This window comes from Rhinatrema bivittatum, chromosome 7 (genome assembly GCF_901001135.1).
Source record: "Rhinatrema bivittatum chromosome 7, aRhiBiv1.1, whole genome shotgun sequence".
NCBI classification, from domain to species: domain Eukaryota; kingdom Metazoa; phylum Chordata; class Amphibia; order Gymnophiona; family Rhinatrematidae; genus Rhinatrema; species Rhinatrema bivittatum.
Window position 1 is genome coordinate 77447820 of NC_042621.1, and position 19265 is coordinate 77467084.

Below are 19265 nucleotides of genomic sequence, written 5' to 3' on the forward strand. Positions count from 1 at the left end.
AGGCTTGAAGGTAATGTACTCACACAGCGGTTCCACGTAGGAGATGGCACTAGGGCTGGAACAGAGGCAGGACCTCGAGGAGCGAGTACCTGATCGCTGAGAGGCTTGAAGGTAATGTACTCACACAGCGGTTCCACGTAGGAGATGGCACTAGGGCTGGAACAGAGGCAGGACCTCGAGGAGCGAGTACCTGGTTCCAGGGAACAGCTCTGAGGTGAAGATGGTAGTACTCACTGGTGTTGAAGATAGCGAATCCTTCCAGGCAGAAGAGAAGGTGGGAGCAGGCAGCGAGTCGGAGAACATGGGCCCTCGAGGAGCGAGTACCGGTTTCCTGATAGTGACCTGAAAAGCAAGTGAGGCCCCCGAGGAGCGGGTACCCGTTAGCGTTAAGAGTCCAATGGAATATTGGAGAGGCAGAGTAGCTGGGTACGGAGAGCGAATCCCATCCGTAAGAATCACCCTTGCTAACTCAAAGGCTAACAAATATCGTAGGCTTTAAATATCCGGGCAGCGTGACATCATCACAGGGGGACGCCCCTGAGGTTTGCGCCAAGTAGGAAATAAGAGTGAGGGCCGTGCAGCGCGCGCGCCCTAAGGTACCAGTGGAGCATGGCGGGAGACAGCGCCCAAGCTGGACCGGGGATGCCGGAGAGGACGGCAGGCAAACGCTGCGGCAGCCAGGCGTCCATCCATAGCGAGAGGAGGTACAAAGAAAGAAAGGTAGGCGGAGTGAAGCCGTCGGGAAGGGACGGTTGCAACAATGACAAGGTGGCTTCAAAGTGGATCACATTCAGGTACTGTAGGTATTTCCCTATCCTCAGAGGGCTTACAATATAAGGGGTACATTTTCAAAGCAGCGCGCAGGCGTACATGTGCACACGCTACCCGTCCTGGGGCTTTATGCCCCCCCTACGCGCGTAAATCCTCTGAAAATCCGGCCCCAAGTTTGCACCTGAGGAAATGGAGGGTAAAGTGACTTGCCCAAGATCACAAGGAGAAGCAGTGGGATTTGCAAATTACCCTTTTTGAATCTTAGTAGCGCGCGTAAATGTAGCTACTATTGTAGAATAAGAATTTTACCAGTGATTGGTACCGTAAAGGCACACCTGGGCATGACCTACTTCACTTTTCAATTGATTGCTTTTTCTTTTGATATATTGTAACCAAACCTTTTGCGGCACCTGTTAGAATGTACTACATAGTACGCACTCAATCACCTTAATTTATGTGCCAACATGTAAACCGTTGCGATGGTATTTAACTTAGCGACGGTATAGAAAAGATTTTAAATAAATAAAAAAATAAATAAATGCAATTTACTCCAGTAAAGTGCACTTACGCGAGTAAAATCCAGTTTTCCTGCAGGAAATGCTTTTTAAAATCAGGCCCAGCGGCAGATTCCCAGGGATTCGCCGCCCACGTGACTAGCGCGACCGGCCCACCGGGGGACGCCCGATTCCCCCGATAGGCCAATCTGCCCCTGATCAGGCCCATTATTTCTATCGAGCACTTTCCATAAATCATTAGAAATTGTCCAGGAAATGGATTCTGTCCTGCGAAGCCAAAACCCAGCCTGACTTTTTTATTCAAAATACTGTGCTCCTGCATCACTCTACACTCTGTGCTTTTGATGCCGCTCTTCCTGCTGCCCTGCTCTGCACCTATGCTTTTGTGGTTTTAAAGGCCAGCGCATCTGCTGCTTTATTCCTCTCTTGGTGCCTTTATAATGGTTTTGCCTCCATTCCAACTGCTTTGGCATTTACTCAGCGCCTTGGGTTCCAGGACTGGTTACACATGGACTCCAGTGATTCACCATCCCAATCTGTATCCTCTGGGCTTCATGCCTTCTTTGACTCTTTCTTCAAAGTGCTTTTCAAATTCTCTCGTGCTGCTTACTGATATTGGTCTTGTATTTAGCCTTCAAAGGATTATACCATCCATTTTAGGAAACCAGCTGTTGTCGCACAACACTTTATTTATATAAGATAATAGAATAAATAATGCTCCATTAGCTAATTGCTACAACAATAACTGACCATTTTATACATTACAATTTAGGAATAATTAATATCACTCAAATAACTGCAATTTCTCTTTCAAAATCTTGTAGAAGAAATAAGCAAAAAAAAAAGTTCCGTTTCATTCATAATGATCGATTTTTAGTCTTAACTCACTAATTACAGGGATTTGTTTGTGGTTTCTCTGGGACGATCTCTATCTGAGGAAAGTGGTAACTCTCTAATTCTTCTCTGCTGGTGGCTCTGGATCTTAGGGTAGTCTGAAGTTCTCACTTTGGGCTTCTTTTGTGTCTTGCTGAATCAGCTGCTCGTGTTGGCTTGATTTGCTTGCTTTTTCTTCTTTTGATATTTTCTTCTGTTGGCTTTATAGTTTTTGTGCAAAATTTGCAGGAATATAGGTCACATGTTTGTGTATTTTGTTCAATTCAATCAACTTTTAGATGTGTATTGAAGAAATCCATTGCTCTGCTTTTGTTTAGTCAATTATATTAGTCATGTCTGGCTACTGAGGCATTCATTATTTGGGCATTTGTGTGTATCCCATTCAATCAGCCTATAGATATGTATTCAAAGACTTCTTGCAATGAATGTGCCACTGTATTCTTAAACAAAATCAATAAGTTGAAAACACAATTTCCTATCTGTTCTACAACAAAAGTACCTGAAGATTCAAATGGCATGGTTAGGTGGTCCACGTTGGACTACTTCCCAGACATAACTGAGATTGGGTGCTTCCGTGTTAATTTCAAATACATTAAACCTTGATTGCTCCTAAGGACATCATGGAAACAATTTTCATGGTTTTTATATTTCTATAAACTTACTATGGGGTCAGGGGACCTGGTCCTTTTGCCTCTTTCCTTAGTGTCCTTCCTCAGCCTCCTTACACTGAAGCCATCTCGGCTGTCATAGCTTTCACTTTGCTTGGACATTCTGAGCTGCTTTGGGATGTTGGGTAGCACTACTGAACCCTATGATTAAATAATCCTATATTCCATTTTTTTTATTCCTGAAAACCCATTTTCTTCACTTATAGGCATTCTGCTAGTGCTCCCAACCTTTGCATTTATTTATTTATTTTATTTTCTATTAGTTCACCTTGATTTAATCGGAGCATGGGACATCACTTATTATTCTCTGCTGTTAAATGTACTTTTTAACCTTGAGGTGAGCGACTTTGCTTTTAGATGGCTAAAGTTAATTTTACCTGGTAACCTAGAAGGTTTAGATTGGAGAGGTTGGGTCTTTTACTCGACGGCTGGAATGTAGAGTCCTTCTGAGGTCAGTGCTCTCACCATTTATATTCAATATATATACACAAAATCATTGAGAGAAGTAATTTCTTACTGTACACCACGCTATTATCTTAAACTACAAATCATCTATGAAGCTGCAAGTACAAGTGGGAGCCAAACAGCATTTTCTTGCAGGTTTTGCAAAAAAGCAAGATTGCTTATTGTCGAAGCTGTGTTGGCCTGGCTGTCCATATGCATGTGTCTGTTTGTATGCACAGCTGCACACACCATATGTCAATATTTATTTAGGTATTTTATATACCATCGTTCCAAAAGAAGATCACAAAAGTTTACAATATCAGCATTCATATTCTTGGTCAACGATCACATACTGTGTGTCAATTTCACATTCTAGGTCAACACCACAGCAAATACATTTTCTAGGACATCGCAATAGCTGCTATATAATCCAGTTCGTATTCATACATTTTCTAGGTCAACACAACAATAAATACAAATTTTAATTCTACTAACAATACACTTTACATCGTTCATTACTGACATTGAAGTTATCAGCACAAAGGTATTTTACGTTAAATCGTATGCATTTCTAAAGAGCCATGTTTTCAGTTCATGCTTGAAACTCTTTCAGTTATCTAATACATTGAATCTGGAAGCGAGTTCCACAACTTGAGGCTTGCTCTGGAGAACATTTGGTATCTTATTTACGTTAGGTGAGTGTTCCGAGTAGAAGGTACCATCACAAATCCTTTGTTTTGTGACCTTAGGTCTCTCTGTGGTGTGTAGTGTTGAACTGTAACTCCTAATAAACATTTTTTTAATTTAGTTAGTTAGTTAGTTAGAGACTTTTATATACCGGTATTAGTAGGGACATCATACCGGTTCACATTTGAACAGCAGGTTTGAAAGTACATATTAACAGGGAGAAAGAACTGGGAGGGGGATAACACAAGAGCAGCGTAGAAATGTAGCTTAACAACAGGCGAACATAGAGCTCCTTAATATAAGGAATATAGGATAGTCTATATGGGAGATAGTATAGCATCGTAGGAGGGAGGGGGAGGGCTAATCCGGATAGGCTTGTTTAAATAACCATGTTTTTAACTTCTTTTTAAATTTGATGGTGCATGGTTCAAGGCGTAAGTTTGGAGGGAGGGAGTTCGAGTGAAGGGCCAGCAATTGAGAGGGCACGGTCGCGTGTGGAGGAGAGGTGGGCTGTTTTAAGGGAGGGTACTAGTAGAGTGCCTTTGTTGGCAGTTCTGGTGGGCCAGGTAGACTGATGAGTCTTAAAAGGAATGTCTAGCCAGTTGGAATTGTGAGCGTGAATGGATTTATGTACAATGGTCAGGGTTTTGTAGTGAATTCAGGAGGGGATAGGGAGCCAGTGTAAGTCTTTAAGGATAGGGGTGATGTGTTCAGATTTTCGGGTATTTGAGATGATTCTAGCAGTCGCATTTTGTAACATTTGTAGGGGTTTTATTATGGAGTAGGGGAGCCCTAGGAAGAGTGAGTTACAGTAGTCCAATTTAGAGGAGATAGTGGCTTGGATCACTGTGTGGACGTCTTGGGTGTATAGTAGTGGTTTAAGTTTTTTTAGGACATTGAGTTTGAAGAAACCTTCTTTAAGTATGGAGCTGACGTACTTCTTCATGCTGAGTTGTTGATCAAGGAGAACTCCAAGGTCCCTTACGAAGGGTTGGGCTGTGGTGATGTTGAGATTGGGGTCATTAGACAGGGGGGGGGGGGAAGGGGGATTAATATTAATATTGTTGATGACGTTGAAAATTAGAGTTAATACTTTATAATGAATTCTGGATTGTACATGAAGCCAGTGCAGGGCAATCAGTGAGGGGGTGATGTGTTCAAATTTCCTTATCCCTGGTAAGAGTCTTGCAGAGGCATTTTGAAGTAACTGTAGTGGTTATTCTAAATCTGAGGGTAGATCTAGTAAAATGGAGTTGCAGTATTCTAAGTTTAAAAATAGTGTTTGTAAGACAGTGCAGAAGTTCTGTATTGTTAGCAATGGTTTCAGTCGATATAATATTCTTAGCTTGGAGTATCCTGTTTTGATTAATTTGCTTATATGCTTTTTCAAAGTGAAGTTCTCGTTGATCATAATTCCTAGGTCTCATACTTGATCTGAGGGAGTAATATTAGTAATTCCTAGGTCTAGGGTTGGCAGTTTGATTATCGTGTTATCTCTCCTTAACCACACAATGTCAGATTTTTGGGGGTTTAGAGTTGACACAGTTTTTGTTGTATGACCTTCATGTTTGTTGACAGAGATGTTGCAGTTTTTTCAAATGTTTTGTCGAAAGGGATGTAGAATTGTATGTCATCTGCATGGCTTACCCTGTTTACTCCCACCGTGGTGTATAAACAACCAGTTCATCTTCCTGAGAGGTTTAGAAACCGATAAATACCTCATGATATGCCACTTGACAGGGAGAGAGATAATTATCCACAGCTCTCTCCCTGTCCAGAGACTGCAGAGAAATTGATTCAAGTGAAAATCCGACACCTATCTTTTTTTCCCAAAGGTAAACAGTTTGCAGCTGAATCACCTCCAGAGTCACTCACAGGAATGGTTCCCAGCAAGACAGAGCCTGCAGTTCAGAAACTCTACATACAGAATACAATCCTCTAGGGTGATACTGACTGTTGGTATGAGTGACGGGACTAAGGGAACTCGAGGAAAACAAGACTGACAATGTCCAGACAGACTAACCAAACATTACAACACTAAACATAAAACACACAAGCCCAAAGGCAGCATAACTAAGCTGAATGCCCGAAGGCAACAGAGCAGGGTAGAAGCCCAAAGACAGCAGGGCAGAACAGAAGCCCAAAGGCCAGACAGACGGCCCGAAGGCCACACAGAGGCAGGCAGAAGGCCCGAAGGCCACACAGAGGCAGTAGGCTAGAGCAGGTAGCCCAGACGAGCTCGATGCCGAAGCACTGAGGGAAATGCTAGACAGGGTTATACAGGAAGTCAGAAACATAGAGTAGAAAAGAAGGGCGGACTGGGCCAGCCAGGAGAGCATGCTCGTGGGGGACCTCTGGTGGTGAGGTGGCTGCGTAGCAGCCATAGTCGTAACACAGATTTTTATTATGCTGGAAAGAAGATGCTGTATCTCATGTTTCTAGAAATAATGTCTGTCTAATTGTAGGCTTGATTGAAAATCCATGTTTTTACTGCTTTCCTGAATTTTAAACAGTCAGATTCGGCCCAGATGTTGATGGGGAAGGGAGGGAGAGAGAATTCCAGAGTGCAAAGCCTCATAACTAAAAGAGGTTTCTTTAGTAATGTCAAGATAGAGAAGGGAGATGGAGATAACCCATTTGAGATCAGAGGCTCCTGGCTGGAGAGTAAGTAATGATAAGTTTAGAGAGTGTTACCGGAAAGCCAGAGTGAAGAGCGTAGAACATTAAACATAAAGATCTTAAATCAAATATAGTATTATTGATGAGTAAACAATTTCTATGTGGTAATATGGGAAATATATGATATAATTGTCTTTGTTCTGGAGTAGCCCGGGGTTGTGGTCAAGGCCTCCAGACCAGCCCCTGGGTCGGGTGATGGCGCGCCAGCAGTCTGCTGGCGCACGCAAAGTTACATCTGCCTCCGGCTGACGTAACTTTGTCAACAAAGGTAGGGAGAAGGGTTAGATAGGGCCGGGGGGGTGGGTTAGGTAGGGGAAGGGAGGGGAAGGTGCGGGGGGTAGAAGGAAAGTTTCCTCCGAGGCCGCTCCGATTTCGGAGCGGCCTCGGAGGGAACGGGCAGCGCGCGCAGGGCTCGGCGCGCGCAAGTTGCACAAATGTGCACCCCCTTGCGCGCACCGACTCCGGATTTTATAAGATACGCGCGGCTACGCGTGTATCTTATAAAATCCGGCGTACTTTTGTTCGCACCTGGTGGGCGAACAAAAGTACGCGCGCGCGTAGATTTAGAAAATCTACCCCTAAGTGTGGCCGACAGAGATAAAAGATTAAATAAGAGAGGAGAGAAAATAGGACGCTGTAGGACACCAAAAAGCAAACAAACTGGATCTGACACCTGCTGATTCCATTCAACTTAAAATGAACTTCCTGATAAGTAGGAGATAACCAGATCACGATCCCATCGGCAAGACCAATTTCCTCAAGACGTGAAATCAATAGCAGATGGTTAATGGTATGAAAGCCTTGCTCATGTCTAGAAAGACAGTGAGTGCGTCCTTACCTGCATCTGAATGGAGTCTGATATCTGATTCTTTGCAGCTATGGGCCTTGCAAAAAACAGATTGATAGGGATGTAAAACATTGGTCTTGCCGATGAAGTCAGTGAGCTGATCTCTTTTCTAAATCATAGCTAGGTTAGAAACTGGTCCATAATTCGCTAAGACACTTAAATCTAAAGACTCCTCTTTAAGGAGAGGGTAGATCCTAGTGGTTTTTTACTGATCAGGAAAGGATCCAGAAGAAATGAGATCTGATAGAGCAAAGGCTAGATTTTGTAATAAATCTGATGGCACTGGATCCAATTTAGATGTGGTGAGACGTAAAGATTTCATAAATAGACTGATATTTGCAGCAGATGTCAGATTAACTCGCAAAAATTGAGTAGATGGAAGAGAGGCAATATCTGGGGGTAAAAACAAATCCTTAGGAAGATTGGGAGCGGTCACGGCATTACAGATTGAGCTGATTTTATTAGAGAAAAAAGAAGCAAAAGAATCTGCAGAACAACAGGAAGTGACAAAAGATCTGATAACCAGGCAACAGTTTTAAACAATTGCTTTGCTTTGGACTGCACTCAGCTGACCTGATCTTGTTGAAAATAAACTTCTTGGCAGCTAGAAATTTGTATAGATAATGTTTGTTGGCTTCGGCCCAATTTTTCCTATTTGAACTTTATGCCATGTGTGCTCACAGTGATGCACCTGCCTCTTCAGTGATCTAAGGCCAGAATGAAACCAGGGATTAAAAGACTCGTGAGAGAACATACGATGAGAAATGTGAGCAATTTTATTAATTGCTGTACTAAGGGCTCTGTTGCAGATTATTTTTCTGGGCAGAAGAAACAGCATGAAAGTCAGTAGGGAAAGCATCCAATTGAGTTACTCATATTCATATTTTTTAGGTCCCTAAACTGAGATAAATTAACACATTGTGGAAATCTTGACAGTTCCTGATTGAGATGAAAAAAAAATTAAGTTTTGGTCTGCCAAAGGAAGGACAGATAGAGGCAGTAATCAAGAGGTTAATCTTAGATGAAAAGATGAGATCTAGGGTGTGGCCTGCCTCGCGGGTGGGAAAACTGATCCATTGATGAAGGACTAACTCGGATGACAAAGAGAGAAAGGCGATCCGGACAGTCAAAGTGAACATTAAAACCTCCTAAAATGATCACTAAGTGGAGAGGTCAGCCACAATTTCCATAGCTGCAGCGAGTGTGAAAAAAGAAGAATCGGGTGGATTACAAAACAAGAGAGATGCCAGTCTAGTAGAAAGGTGCGACAGGAATTGCATCAATAGAATGGCAAGGTCGTAGTGACAATTCTCTCAATCGTAGGATATTCAGAAAAATAACAGCAACCCCACTTCCGATCACCCACCCCTACATTTGTAAAAGTAAAAAATATTCTTGTGGACGTTTTAGCCAAGTCAATCAGGTCTCTTACACAATTTGAACTGAGAAATCTAATGTTTAATAAAGCACAAGAAATAAAAGGTGAAGGGTAGAAAACAATTGGATGGGCAGTAGACACAGGGGTACAGTTACAATAAAAACCAATATGAGAATTTGGGACTCTAAAACCCAGGTTGCCATAGTAATCCCTGCCGGTTATCACAGATACAGAGGACATGTCAAACCAGGACAAAATATGGACACAATAAGACAAGAGAGGAGCAATAGAAGACAGTATAACCAAAGTCCAACGGTTTCCACAGGAAAACCCTGAAAATATTAACCCATGGGGCCTCCCTGCATCAGTGACCAGTAACTAACCAGGGGGGTCAGGGCCTCCCAGAAAACCACTGTTGTGGTGCAAGTCTCAGAGTGCCTGCAATAGTCTTTGGCCAGACCAAGCACAAGGTAATGAGCATGAAAATGTCATTAACTTAGATATTGACCTAGCAACACTGTTATAACACTGTTATAAGCAATTTTAAACATTTAGCGGCTTCTCTCTCCCTTCCCCCTGCTACCTAACCTGACACCCGATGTTTGAACACCCGATGGAATCCCCGTCATAACTAGTATTTCCTTCAGAAGTCCTGTGACGGGCTCCCCTGGTGCTTCCTCATGCCCCTATTCGCAGATTTATTGACAATTCCCTGATGAGGTCCCTCTTGAATATGTGACAACATATTTTCTAGGGGGACGGGGTAGTCTACTGTGATACTCTGTTGTGAGTCTGGAGATGCTGGCTGTTTTTAGGATACACTGTTTTTCAACACAGTTATTCATTGGTTTGGGCTTCTGTCCCTCCCAATGCAGCAGAGTGGCAAAACATGGTCCTGGTGCGCTTCCCGGCCGCGTTCGCTCCGCGGCCAGACCTGCTCACCTCACTATGCCTTCCACCAGCTCCGGGCACGTCCCCTCCATGGCCGCTTCCAGCTCGTGGCGTCTCCAGCTCCCCTACGCTCCTGCTCCGGGCCAGGCCTCACGGTGGGGCTCGGCTTCCTCCATGGCATCGGCCCTACCCCTAGGCACGTGCGCGTGCACCGCCTGGCCTCTTAAAGGGCCGGGGCGGATCCCAGCTCCGTGGCGCGCCCTGATTGATCGCTGCTTAAAAGGAAGTGGTCTGACTCCACTTCCTTGCCTTGGCAATCGGGTCGATCACTTTGTGATAGAAACTTTGCCTCCCTGCGTTTCCTGTGTCTCCTGTTCCAGTCTCTCTGTGTCTCCAGTTCCAGCGTTTCCCATTCCAGCATCTCCTGTGTCTCCAGTCCCAGCGTCTCCTGTGTCTCCTGTTCCAGCATCTCCTGCTCCTTCGTCTCTCCATCCCTGGTAGTACCCTTCAGACTGATGCCACGGTACTGACCTTTGCCTGTTCTTGACTTCTCCTGCACCAGGCCAAGGGTCCACTCCCAGCACAACAGATCCATGTCGGAGGACTGAAATCACCTCCTCCTGATATGACTATTTAAAAAAGAATTGCTTTGCAAACTCATGTTACTGACTGAACTCTCTTGCTACTTTAGTGGATCCCAATGTGCCTCGCATTACACCTTTTGTATTTGGACGTTAAACAATTTTAAACACCATTTGTGTGTCATCCTTCTGGTTGAGAACACATATTTGTTCTGTAAATAATGTGGATTTGTTGAAGTGTCCAAAATGTACAGGGAGATTCACTCAAAAGAGGCCCTGAATATTCTGTAATAACTCTCACTAGGACGAAGCACTCTGAATGAAACAACATGAAATGTGCTCCTCAGTATATGGAGCTTCGAACAAGTCGGGATGCCCCCGCGTCGGAGCAATGAGGTAGGTGCTGGACAGCCGTCACGATGTTTAACCTATGTTTGCAAGATGGAGCAACGTGTCAGTCATCGGCAAAGAGAATAAAAGAAATTGAGTCCTTTTTCGGCAACAGGGTAATTTCAAAGGGGCTTTGGCCACCGTGGTCGCCGGGTCTGACACCAGCAGCCTCCTTCCTTTGGGGTATGCTCAAATGAAAAGTCTATCGGAACAAGCCTCGCACTATGGAAGATTGGAAGGAAAACATCCAACATGAAATTGCTAGTCCCCCGATATGCTCACAGACACGTTCAGGAACATGAAGCGCAGCAAAGGAATGTGTCTGGCGGAAAACGGCGAGCACTTCCAGCATCGCATGTAATGCAAAAGATTACACATACATCAAGGTATGTGGCGTATTTTTTTGGTTCATATTACTTCATCCTAACGGAGATTACAACAGAATATCCGGGGCCTCTTTTGAGTGAATCTCCCTGTACATTTTGTCTCTGTTTTCCAGAAGTGTGGAAAGATGTTTTATGCCTTAAAATCCTGTGGGTTACACACATAAAACAGGCATATATGTGTGTGTAAGTAGCATGTACACGAGGATATGCTAGTTTATAAACACTGTGAGTACACACATACTTGTGGTGTTGCACATAAATATTAATAGGAAAAAAAGGGGGTGGTTTAGGAGTGTTCTGGGATGCTCTTTCATTTACATACGCATAGACAGTAATGTTTAGCACAGTCCCACTAACATCTCGTAAAAAACTTAAAACCTGGCTATTTAGTCAAGCTTTCCCTTAATTTTTTCACTTTGGAACTCTACATCTCAAGCCTACCTGACTTACATAGTGAAACCATTTAATCAATTGGTTATCCTTCTGTCCTTCTCTTTCTTATATTCCCAAGTTTGAGCTCCTTGTTATATGTAACTTTTTTTTACCTCCTCTGATTATTTTACTGTTAAACGGTTGTTAAGAATGTTTACCCCTTGTTCCATGTAAACCGATTTGATATGACACCCGTCATGAAGGTCGGTATATAAAAGAATTAAATAAATAAATCTCTTCAGACTGTTTTAATGTGCATGATAAGGCCTTACTGCACAGAATACTATTTCTGGCACATGCAAAACAGTCTTAATACTTTGGGTACTTGCCAGGTTCTTATGGCCTGGATTGGCCACTGTTGGAAACAGGATGCTGGGCTTGATGGACCCTGGGTCTGACCCAGTATGGCATGTTCTTATGTTCTTATGTAATGTGCATGCTAAGCTTTATTACATAGGCCCATGAGTGTTTATCTCACCTTGGAAGAAGAGACTATAAACTGATAGTATGCTTGTTTTTTTCCCTTGTGATGTTGAAAGTATGCAGAGATGATTTTCTTCTGTTTGATGGCACTGTGTAAATGCAACCTAGACTACAACCTTTAAAGACTGCAATACACTGTAGGCATGAGCAATGTTTTTATTTTCATGTCACTTTTATTTCGTGATTTTTTTCTTGGTTTCGTTTTTAAAATGGTTGCTTGGGGGGGGGGGGGGGGGTTCGTTTATTTTTCTCTAATTTTATGGTTAGTGCACATTAAATTGATACTCCAAAAATAATAAGTTTGGTGTTTTTTTTTCTTTTGATTCATGGTTCCAATAAAATGAAATAAACAATATTGTTTTAAACAAATGCACAGCCCTATTGGTCACCTCTCTCCTCCTCCTCTCTGCTTCGATATGCTACAAAATTGCAAGAGATCAGTTTAGAGACCATGGAAGGAAAGACTATTCATCTGTGGTATCAGCAGTGAAGAACACTTGGATAGCAAGACGATTTTATTTTCTATACCAATGTAGAGACTGCCAGGTGTGCTTGATTACAGCAGCTGGTGACTCAATAAGTTATGCAATAAGAATCAGAACATTTTCCCTGGGGGCTGAAAGATAGATTTCTTTGCTGAGTATTCAAGATTAAAATATACATTACTAATAATGGCCACTAAATCTCACTGTGATTAACTGAAAGTAAAAACTTGCCCCAACTGAAATAAATGCCCAAAATTTTTAAACTATTTTTTAAAAATAGCAATAATACCCTTGACTGAGTAGGGTAGCATGGGATAATTTCCCTTCATATATTTCCCTAGGATCAGAATGAACTTTGTTAGTCATATTTGTGTTTTATTTTCATATGAGTATGTCTACTTCTAGAACGTATTATCTTTATCACCACCTACCAAAAAGAATTCACAAAATTAACTTTAAGAAAAATATAATTTCTAACTCATCCCTTTACCTATTGGGATAGGAGGAAAACAAAAGCACTCATTATCCCCTAGATTCATCAGTGCTAATAATGCATTGATATCACCTGCGTTAAGAAAAGGGGCATGTTTATGGAAAATTTACAATTACTGCACCAGGTGGTAACTTACCGCTTTGCATCGGTAGTATCGTGTGGGGTGGTAAACTTAGCACATCCCTATTTTCACTTCATGCCTGAAATGGCAAATCGCACAGCCTAACGCCAGGAAAAAAGTTGTAATTATTTCCAGAGTTAAAACCGTGCAATAGTGCCCCTCATTTAACTAAATCCCACCCAAACTCCTCCCTGATCCTGCCCCTCCCAAAAATTTACATTCGTGCTGTGCGTTACAATTCTTTTCACATGCATTATGGCATTAACACACGTGTTAATGCGTCATAGCTTGCGTTGACGCCATAACACATCTTGATGAATGACCCGCTATGTTTGGTGCTCAAGGGAAACCAAACGCTGCCTGGATCTCTGGAAGTAAGTTTTGGGGACCTCTTCTCTCTCTGGGGTTTCTTACTGGTTTTCTTGCAGGAAGGAAGAAGCAAAGAATAGTTTTCATCCCAGGGAGTGTCTGCACTAGGGGGAACACAATGATATTGACTGAAGAATAGAAAACAGGAAAAGATGGCCTATGTTCTGCACGCCTATATACGGTGGATGTCTATAAGTACTTGATAAAAGATGAAACAGAGTTCAAATGGGTAAGGAGACCAGGCAGAGAGAGGTGAGAGGCTAAGACTCACACTGGGGCTCCTAGGAAGGAACGTACGTTTAGTTAAAGCTGCAACTCTCCCCTCAGGCAGTGCATAATTGACAGCAGCTTCACAAAGCATACACTCAAGCAGGCACAGACCACTCTCCATCCCCAACATTTAGACATGAAATAGGATAAGTGCCTTGAGCATATTCTGTACCTGGGGTGGCCAACCCTTGTCCTCCAGAGCCAAAAACAGGCTTGGTATTCGGCATATCCACAACAAATATGTATAAAATAGATTTACATACAATGGAGGCAGTGCATGCAAATCTCTCTCATACATATTCGTTGTGGATATCCTGAAAACCAGGTCTATTTTTGGCTCTTGAGGACTAGAATTGGCCATCCCTGGTCTCAACAATTTGGGTGAGCAGAGAGTCATTTCCTCTCCACTTTTTTTTTTTTATATGTAGACTGTCCTAGATCTCAGGAAGACACTTGCTTGTATGATATTTATGTCCTGCAAAACAGTTTGGCAAAGTTGGCCACCTTACGTAGTGCTTTTCTTAAAACAGCAAATAAACTGGGAAAAATACAAGTCTGAAGAAGGTGGTCATGGTTCCTAACCACAGCCTATTTGTCTTAAATGTATTGCGGAGTAGTACATTTAAGACAAAATATTTTTTTACACAACACATACTTAAACTCTGAAATTCATTGCCTGAGGCTGTGGTAAAAGTGGTTAGTGTAGCTGGGTTTAAAAAAAAATATTTGGACAAGTACTTGGCAGGAAGAAAAGTCCACAAACCATTATTAAGGTGGACTTGGGGAAATCCCTGGGATAAGCAGCACGGAATCTATTGACCTTCTGGGATCCTGCCAGCTACTGGTGACCTTAATTGGGCAGTGTTGGACACCAGATCCTGGGCCTCATGCACCTTTGGACTGACCCCGTATGGCAAATCTTATGCTCTTAAATATAAAAAAGGTGACAATGTATTAATCATTGCCCCTTTAAAATGACATATGCCTATAGATTTGTTTATAGAAAAATCAGGCTAAGAAAATAGTTTTACTCAAGGGCTTAGAAGGGTACGACGAGGAACGTTATCAAAAGTAAAAGAGATCTTTTACACAGCAGCAAATGCATACATAGATCGCTGATTAAAACATTTACAGATATGTTTAATTTAACGGGTATTTAGAAGAGAAAGAGACGGCTGAAAGATGGGCAACTGTTTGGCCAAAGAAAGAAGCTGCGTTTTAAGCAGGGAGATCCGCGCCCGCAGTACACACACACCACGTATCCATCAGCCGACCCCCGTCAGAGGAAGGGACATGAAGTTTCCGGAGCTGCACGCACGCACGCCACGCCCGGCCCCAGGCGCAAGAGACCGAGGCCGCCGAATCCCTCCCCTCCCTTCCTCTCAGCCACATCTCCCCAGCCCCAGGTCAGCCTAGAAGAACGCCGAGCCCTTCAGCTCGTCGCTTGTCGGCAGCCGCGGCCTGCTGGCTGAGAACGCTCCGTCGGATAGGCGTTCGACTTGGAGCCTGACAGGTCTCCTCCGCGGTCGGACTTCCGAGCTCTCAGGCAGCCAGCGAGTTGTCGGAGCGCCTATCTGGCGGATGAATCGGTGGCTGGTAGACGGGCCGCGCCTGGCGCTCGGCGCTCTCTCCCCCCACACTTAGGCCTGGAGCTGGCGCTTGTGGCTAGCAGGTAGGCAGGCGGTGGTGCTGGTGGTGGCGGCGGCGAGGTGGGCAGAGTGTGCGCGCGCGGGGCCACGGCCGGCCAGGCCAGGGGTTAGGGGAGGGGGGGGGGAGCGTGGATTCACCTGGGTGGAGAGAAGCAGGGAGGGGCGTGGATGCTCGTGACGCCTGTGCCTCAGTGGTGCTCGGGGGTCTCTGAGGGAGGGGGGCACCTCCTCTCGGCCGTATGCTGGCTGTGGCGGGCCCAGCTTGGCATGGCTGCTGGTCGGTGGCGGGTTCCGGGCTCGAGGCTGCGCTGGGTGCACCCCGCTGATTCTGTGGGGGGGAGGGAGCCGGGAGCAGACATCAGCCATCATGGCGCCCCGAGACGCTGCCTGACGCAGCTGCAGAAGCTCCGGAAAAACCCCGCCGCCGCCCCCTTAGCTCTCACCCGAATGGCCTGCACCCCCGCGGGAATTGCAGCCCCCTGTTTGCTGCCTGCAGGGGAAGAGTTTTTTTTTTGCAGCGCAGCAAGCGTGGGAGCTCGGGGGGGGTTGCAGCCAGGCCTTCGCAGGGCGCTCCTGATGCAGGTTGTTGGTAGGAGTTGGGGTTAGAGTCGCCTTTTCATCTCATGATTAGTGTTTGATTAGTCTGCGTTCTCTTTCTAGCACCTAATCAGTCAGATGTTACTCTCTCTGGATCCCAACTCAGTCTCCTTTTTAATTTAAAGCAGCCGTACACATTTCAAGAAATATTATAGGACTTTAGATGCTGGTAATATAGTTCCGGGCAAAATGGATCACTATAATAGTGCAATGATTTTGAAAGCTTACAGCTTGCTTTCCATCATTTTCTGTCCGTACTCGAAAAGTATGTTTAAAATTCTGAACAAAAGCTGTTTGTTTTAACTTTTTTTTTCAAAATGACAGCATTCAGCAGGTGGTTGAAGCCCAGTTTTTCTCCCCATAAATAAATACAATGATAAGTAAATGTCAACTTATATTTCACATCGGTTACAATCCAACAAACGATTTATACACATTTTTAAATTATTCCTCCCAAGATTAATCGATAAGACTCCTTTACACCAGATAGGCTCTTTTATAGATTTTGTGATTATACATGTAAGAAAACAGTAATATACCTCCTATAGTTCTTTTAGTGCCTTTAGAACATTCAGATATTTATCATGGATAGCATAAACAAATTTAGAGCCTTATGTACTAAGCATTTTTTCTGATTCTGTGTGTGTAAAATATTGGTCATGTTTCAATCAAATTTCTATTATCTGTTTTGAACTTGATTTGGTAAAATGGAATAGAAATTTAAATAAAATGTTGGTAATAGTTGGTATTTGTATATGTTTATAGTAAGCTTAGTGAACTTTATTTTATAATGTCTTGTTCTGCAAGTATTTTGGACTTGGTATGCTCTGTTAAAAGTATGATGATGATATTTGTGCTAGTTCTTGAAGATACTGTAGAAGTAGGAAGCCATATAGCATAGTTGCTTCTGGAGTTGCAGACCATAATCTGAATTTTTAGTTTTCAGATAAGTTTCTGAGCTCTGGATTTCATATAATTGACATGATTGATAGTACTGTGTTTTGTTCAGTTTAATAGGCAATTGAGATGCTGGACACTAAAGTATGACCATATGATTATGGTAGTGTTTTATCACTTAATTCACAGCTTGTTTAGTCATCTTCAAAACTCACTATTCAATTATGTTTTGTACTAGTATTCTGTTTTATTTTAATATTTTGTTTTAACAAGTCAGTAAAGTAATTTGACATTTTTTGCTTTTGTTCCCTAGGATATTTGGAAAACACAAAGCATGTGTTTCTCCGCGTGTGTTGATTGGCACTAGCATGCCTTGGATCCTTTTGTGACCTGTCAAAGCAGTTTATTGCTGTCTATTACTAGGCCCATTTGGATTTAAAAGACAAGACTAGTACAAAGGATCAAGATGACTGATCCTATGATGGACTTTTTTGATGATACCCACCTTTTTGATGAGACTTTAGGTTTGTCTGACGATACTTTTGTACAACCAGGACCTGTCTCACTTGTTGATGAACTGAATTTGGGTGCTGAGTTTGAGCCTTTACATGTAGACACATTGAACCATGTACAAGACTCTCAAACACATCAAAAGATTGATTTTGACCAGTTAAACCAGTTTGATTCACTCAAACTTCATCAAGTTGTTCCACATCACCAGACTTTCAACAGCCCAGCTGAAAATGTAATGTCTCCACGTTCACAGTTCAACTGCTCACCTATTCATACGCAAACCCAGGCCAATGGGATGTTCCCAGATGTGGCTGATGGCAGTCCTATGTGGGGTCACCAAACTGCCAGCAATGTGCCAAGTCAAAATGGGTCCCCTTTCCATCAGCAAGGACATTCTCAGTCTATACGACAAAGCAAAAGTTTTGTGGGCCATCATGACTTTGCCTTATTTCAGTCTAGTGACCCACAACATCAGTGTACCTCACTACACTCACCGCAAAGTAGAAACAGCATTAATTCAGGACAGGAAACACTTGGTCAGCCAAAAAACTTTCTGGAAACTGGTATTTCGGCTACGCACAGGGTCAATGCATCCCAGCAGCCTCAAGTTTGTGACCCATCAACTCCACAACAATCCCTTTCTGTACAACAGTTTTCTCAATCTGCAGGTCCTTCAATGCACTTTTGTGGGAATCATCTTAGTGGTCAGCAAGAAGACAACTTTGATGAACAGTCTTCAGGTTTGACTTCTTGCTCTGTAAATTCTACGCAGCCCTTTTCTTCTCATTATTCTTATTCCAGTAGCCATATCTCTGCTAACAGTCTTTTACAGTCTTCTGCAGCTCTTAGCACCAACCAGTCAGCTCATTCTCTAGCAGATTTTCCTGGAGGTGATGCCTTTGCAGCTGTAACAGGGACCAAGCAAGAAACTGCACAGCATGTTCTTAACCCCGGTGCAACACTGAATTCAAACCGTTTCCCAATGTTGCATTCAGCGCATTCTCAGGGCAACTTTAGCAGTTCAAAATTGTCCTCTGGAAATATCAACTTTCCTACATCATCTGGCTCTCCTTCTCAGATGAGTCATTTCAACGATCACATAGAAAGTAATGGGTTTTCCTCTTTAGAAGACAACTTACTTCATCAGGATGAATCTCAGACGGAACCATTTTCAGGACTTGATCCAGCAGATCTTCTTGAGGAGGAGCTCTTAATACAATTTGGTGACTCAACATATGGCCAGAACAATCCAAGTCAGGTTATGCTAACTCACCAAGACATAGAGCAACATATAAACTTACAGCAAGTGAAGCAGCTTCCTGACATGGCACATACCCAGCCCCAGAGCCAAGTTCATGCTTGGCACACATCGGTTTCTAACCATTATCAGCACCTACAAGAAAGAAACCATTCTGCTTCCCGAGAACGGGTATGTATTACCTCTAATTGCACTTCAATCTTAAGTGTACACACTACCCAACTGGCATGCCCAGCTAACCTTACTTATTACAATTGTTCTCAAGCATAGGTTAAGCATTAAGTAACATCCACTTTGCAGCTAAATTGAACTGCTTATGTTTAAGTGACTAATTTTGGTTTTTCTCTGTTTTATTTTTCCCTGTGACTCTCTCAGTAGAATGGAACTTCCTCTTTTTCTCTCTCTCTCTCTCTCGTTAACTTTGCGGTTTCTGACAGTCTGTAATAGTTCTATCCATAAACTGCCAGTCATCTTCCAGGATAGATCTCTGTGGTGTGATGAAAGTTGTTTTCACATGGCCTGAACCATATAAAAAAAACTGAGATGTGTTCTGCCTATTAATGTACT

General features: G+C 43.1%; 1 protein-coding gene and 1 long non-coding RNA gene across 7 annotated transcripts in view; one reads left to right on the forward strand and one right to left on the reverse strand.

Moving 5' to 3' along the window:
• The window catches only part of LOC115095191, a 64784-nt gene extending 49517 nt beyond the window's left edge, over window positions 1-15267 (reverse strand). For both annotated transcript variants that reach the window (XR_003857713.1, XR_003857714.1), the window contains exons 1-2: window positions 15040-15267; window positions 13161-13246 (exon numbers count right to left, since the gene is read on the reverse strand). This is a non-coding gene — a long non-coding RNA (uncharacterized LOC115095191). The remainder of the gene's footprint in view (window positions 1-13160; window positions 13247-15039) is intronic.
• Window positions 15268-15320: 53 nt separating this feature from the next.
• CHD9 (chromodomain helicase DNA binding protein 9) overlaps window positions 15321-19265 on the forward strand; it is a 406054-nt gene continuing 402109 nt past the window's right edge. For all 5 annotated transcript variants that reach the window (XM_029608540.1, XM_029608542.1, XM_029608543.1 and 2 more), the window contains exons 1-2: window positions 15321-15456; window positions 17241-18869. In XM_029608540.1, coding sequence (XP_029464400.1) covers window positions 17394-18869 — 1476 coding nt within the window. In that variant the 5' untranslated portion in view covers window positions 15321-15456; window positions 17241-17393. The remainder of the gene's footprint in view (window positions 15457-17240; window positions 18870-19265) is intronic.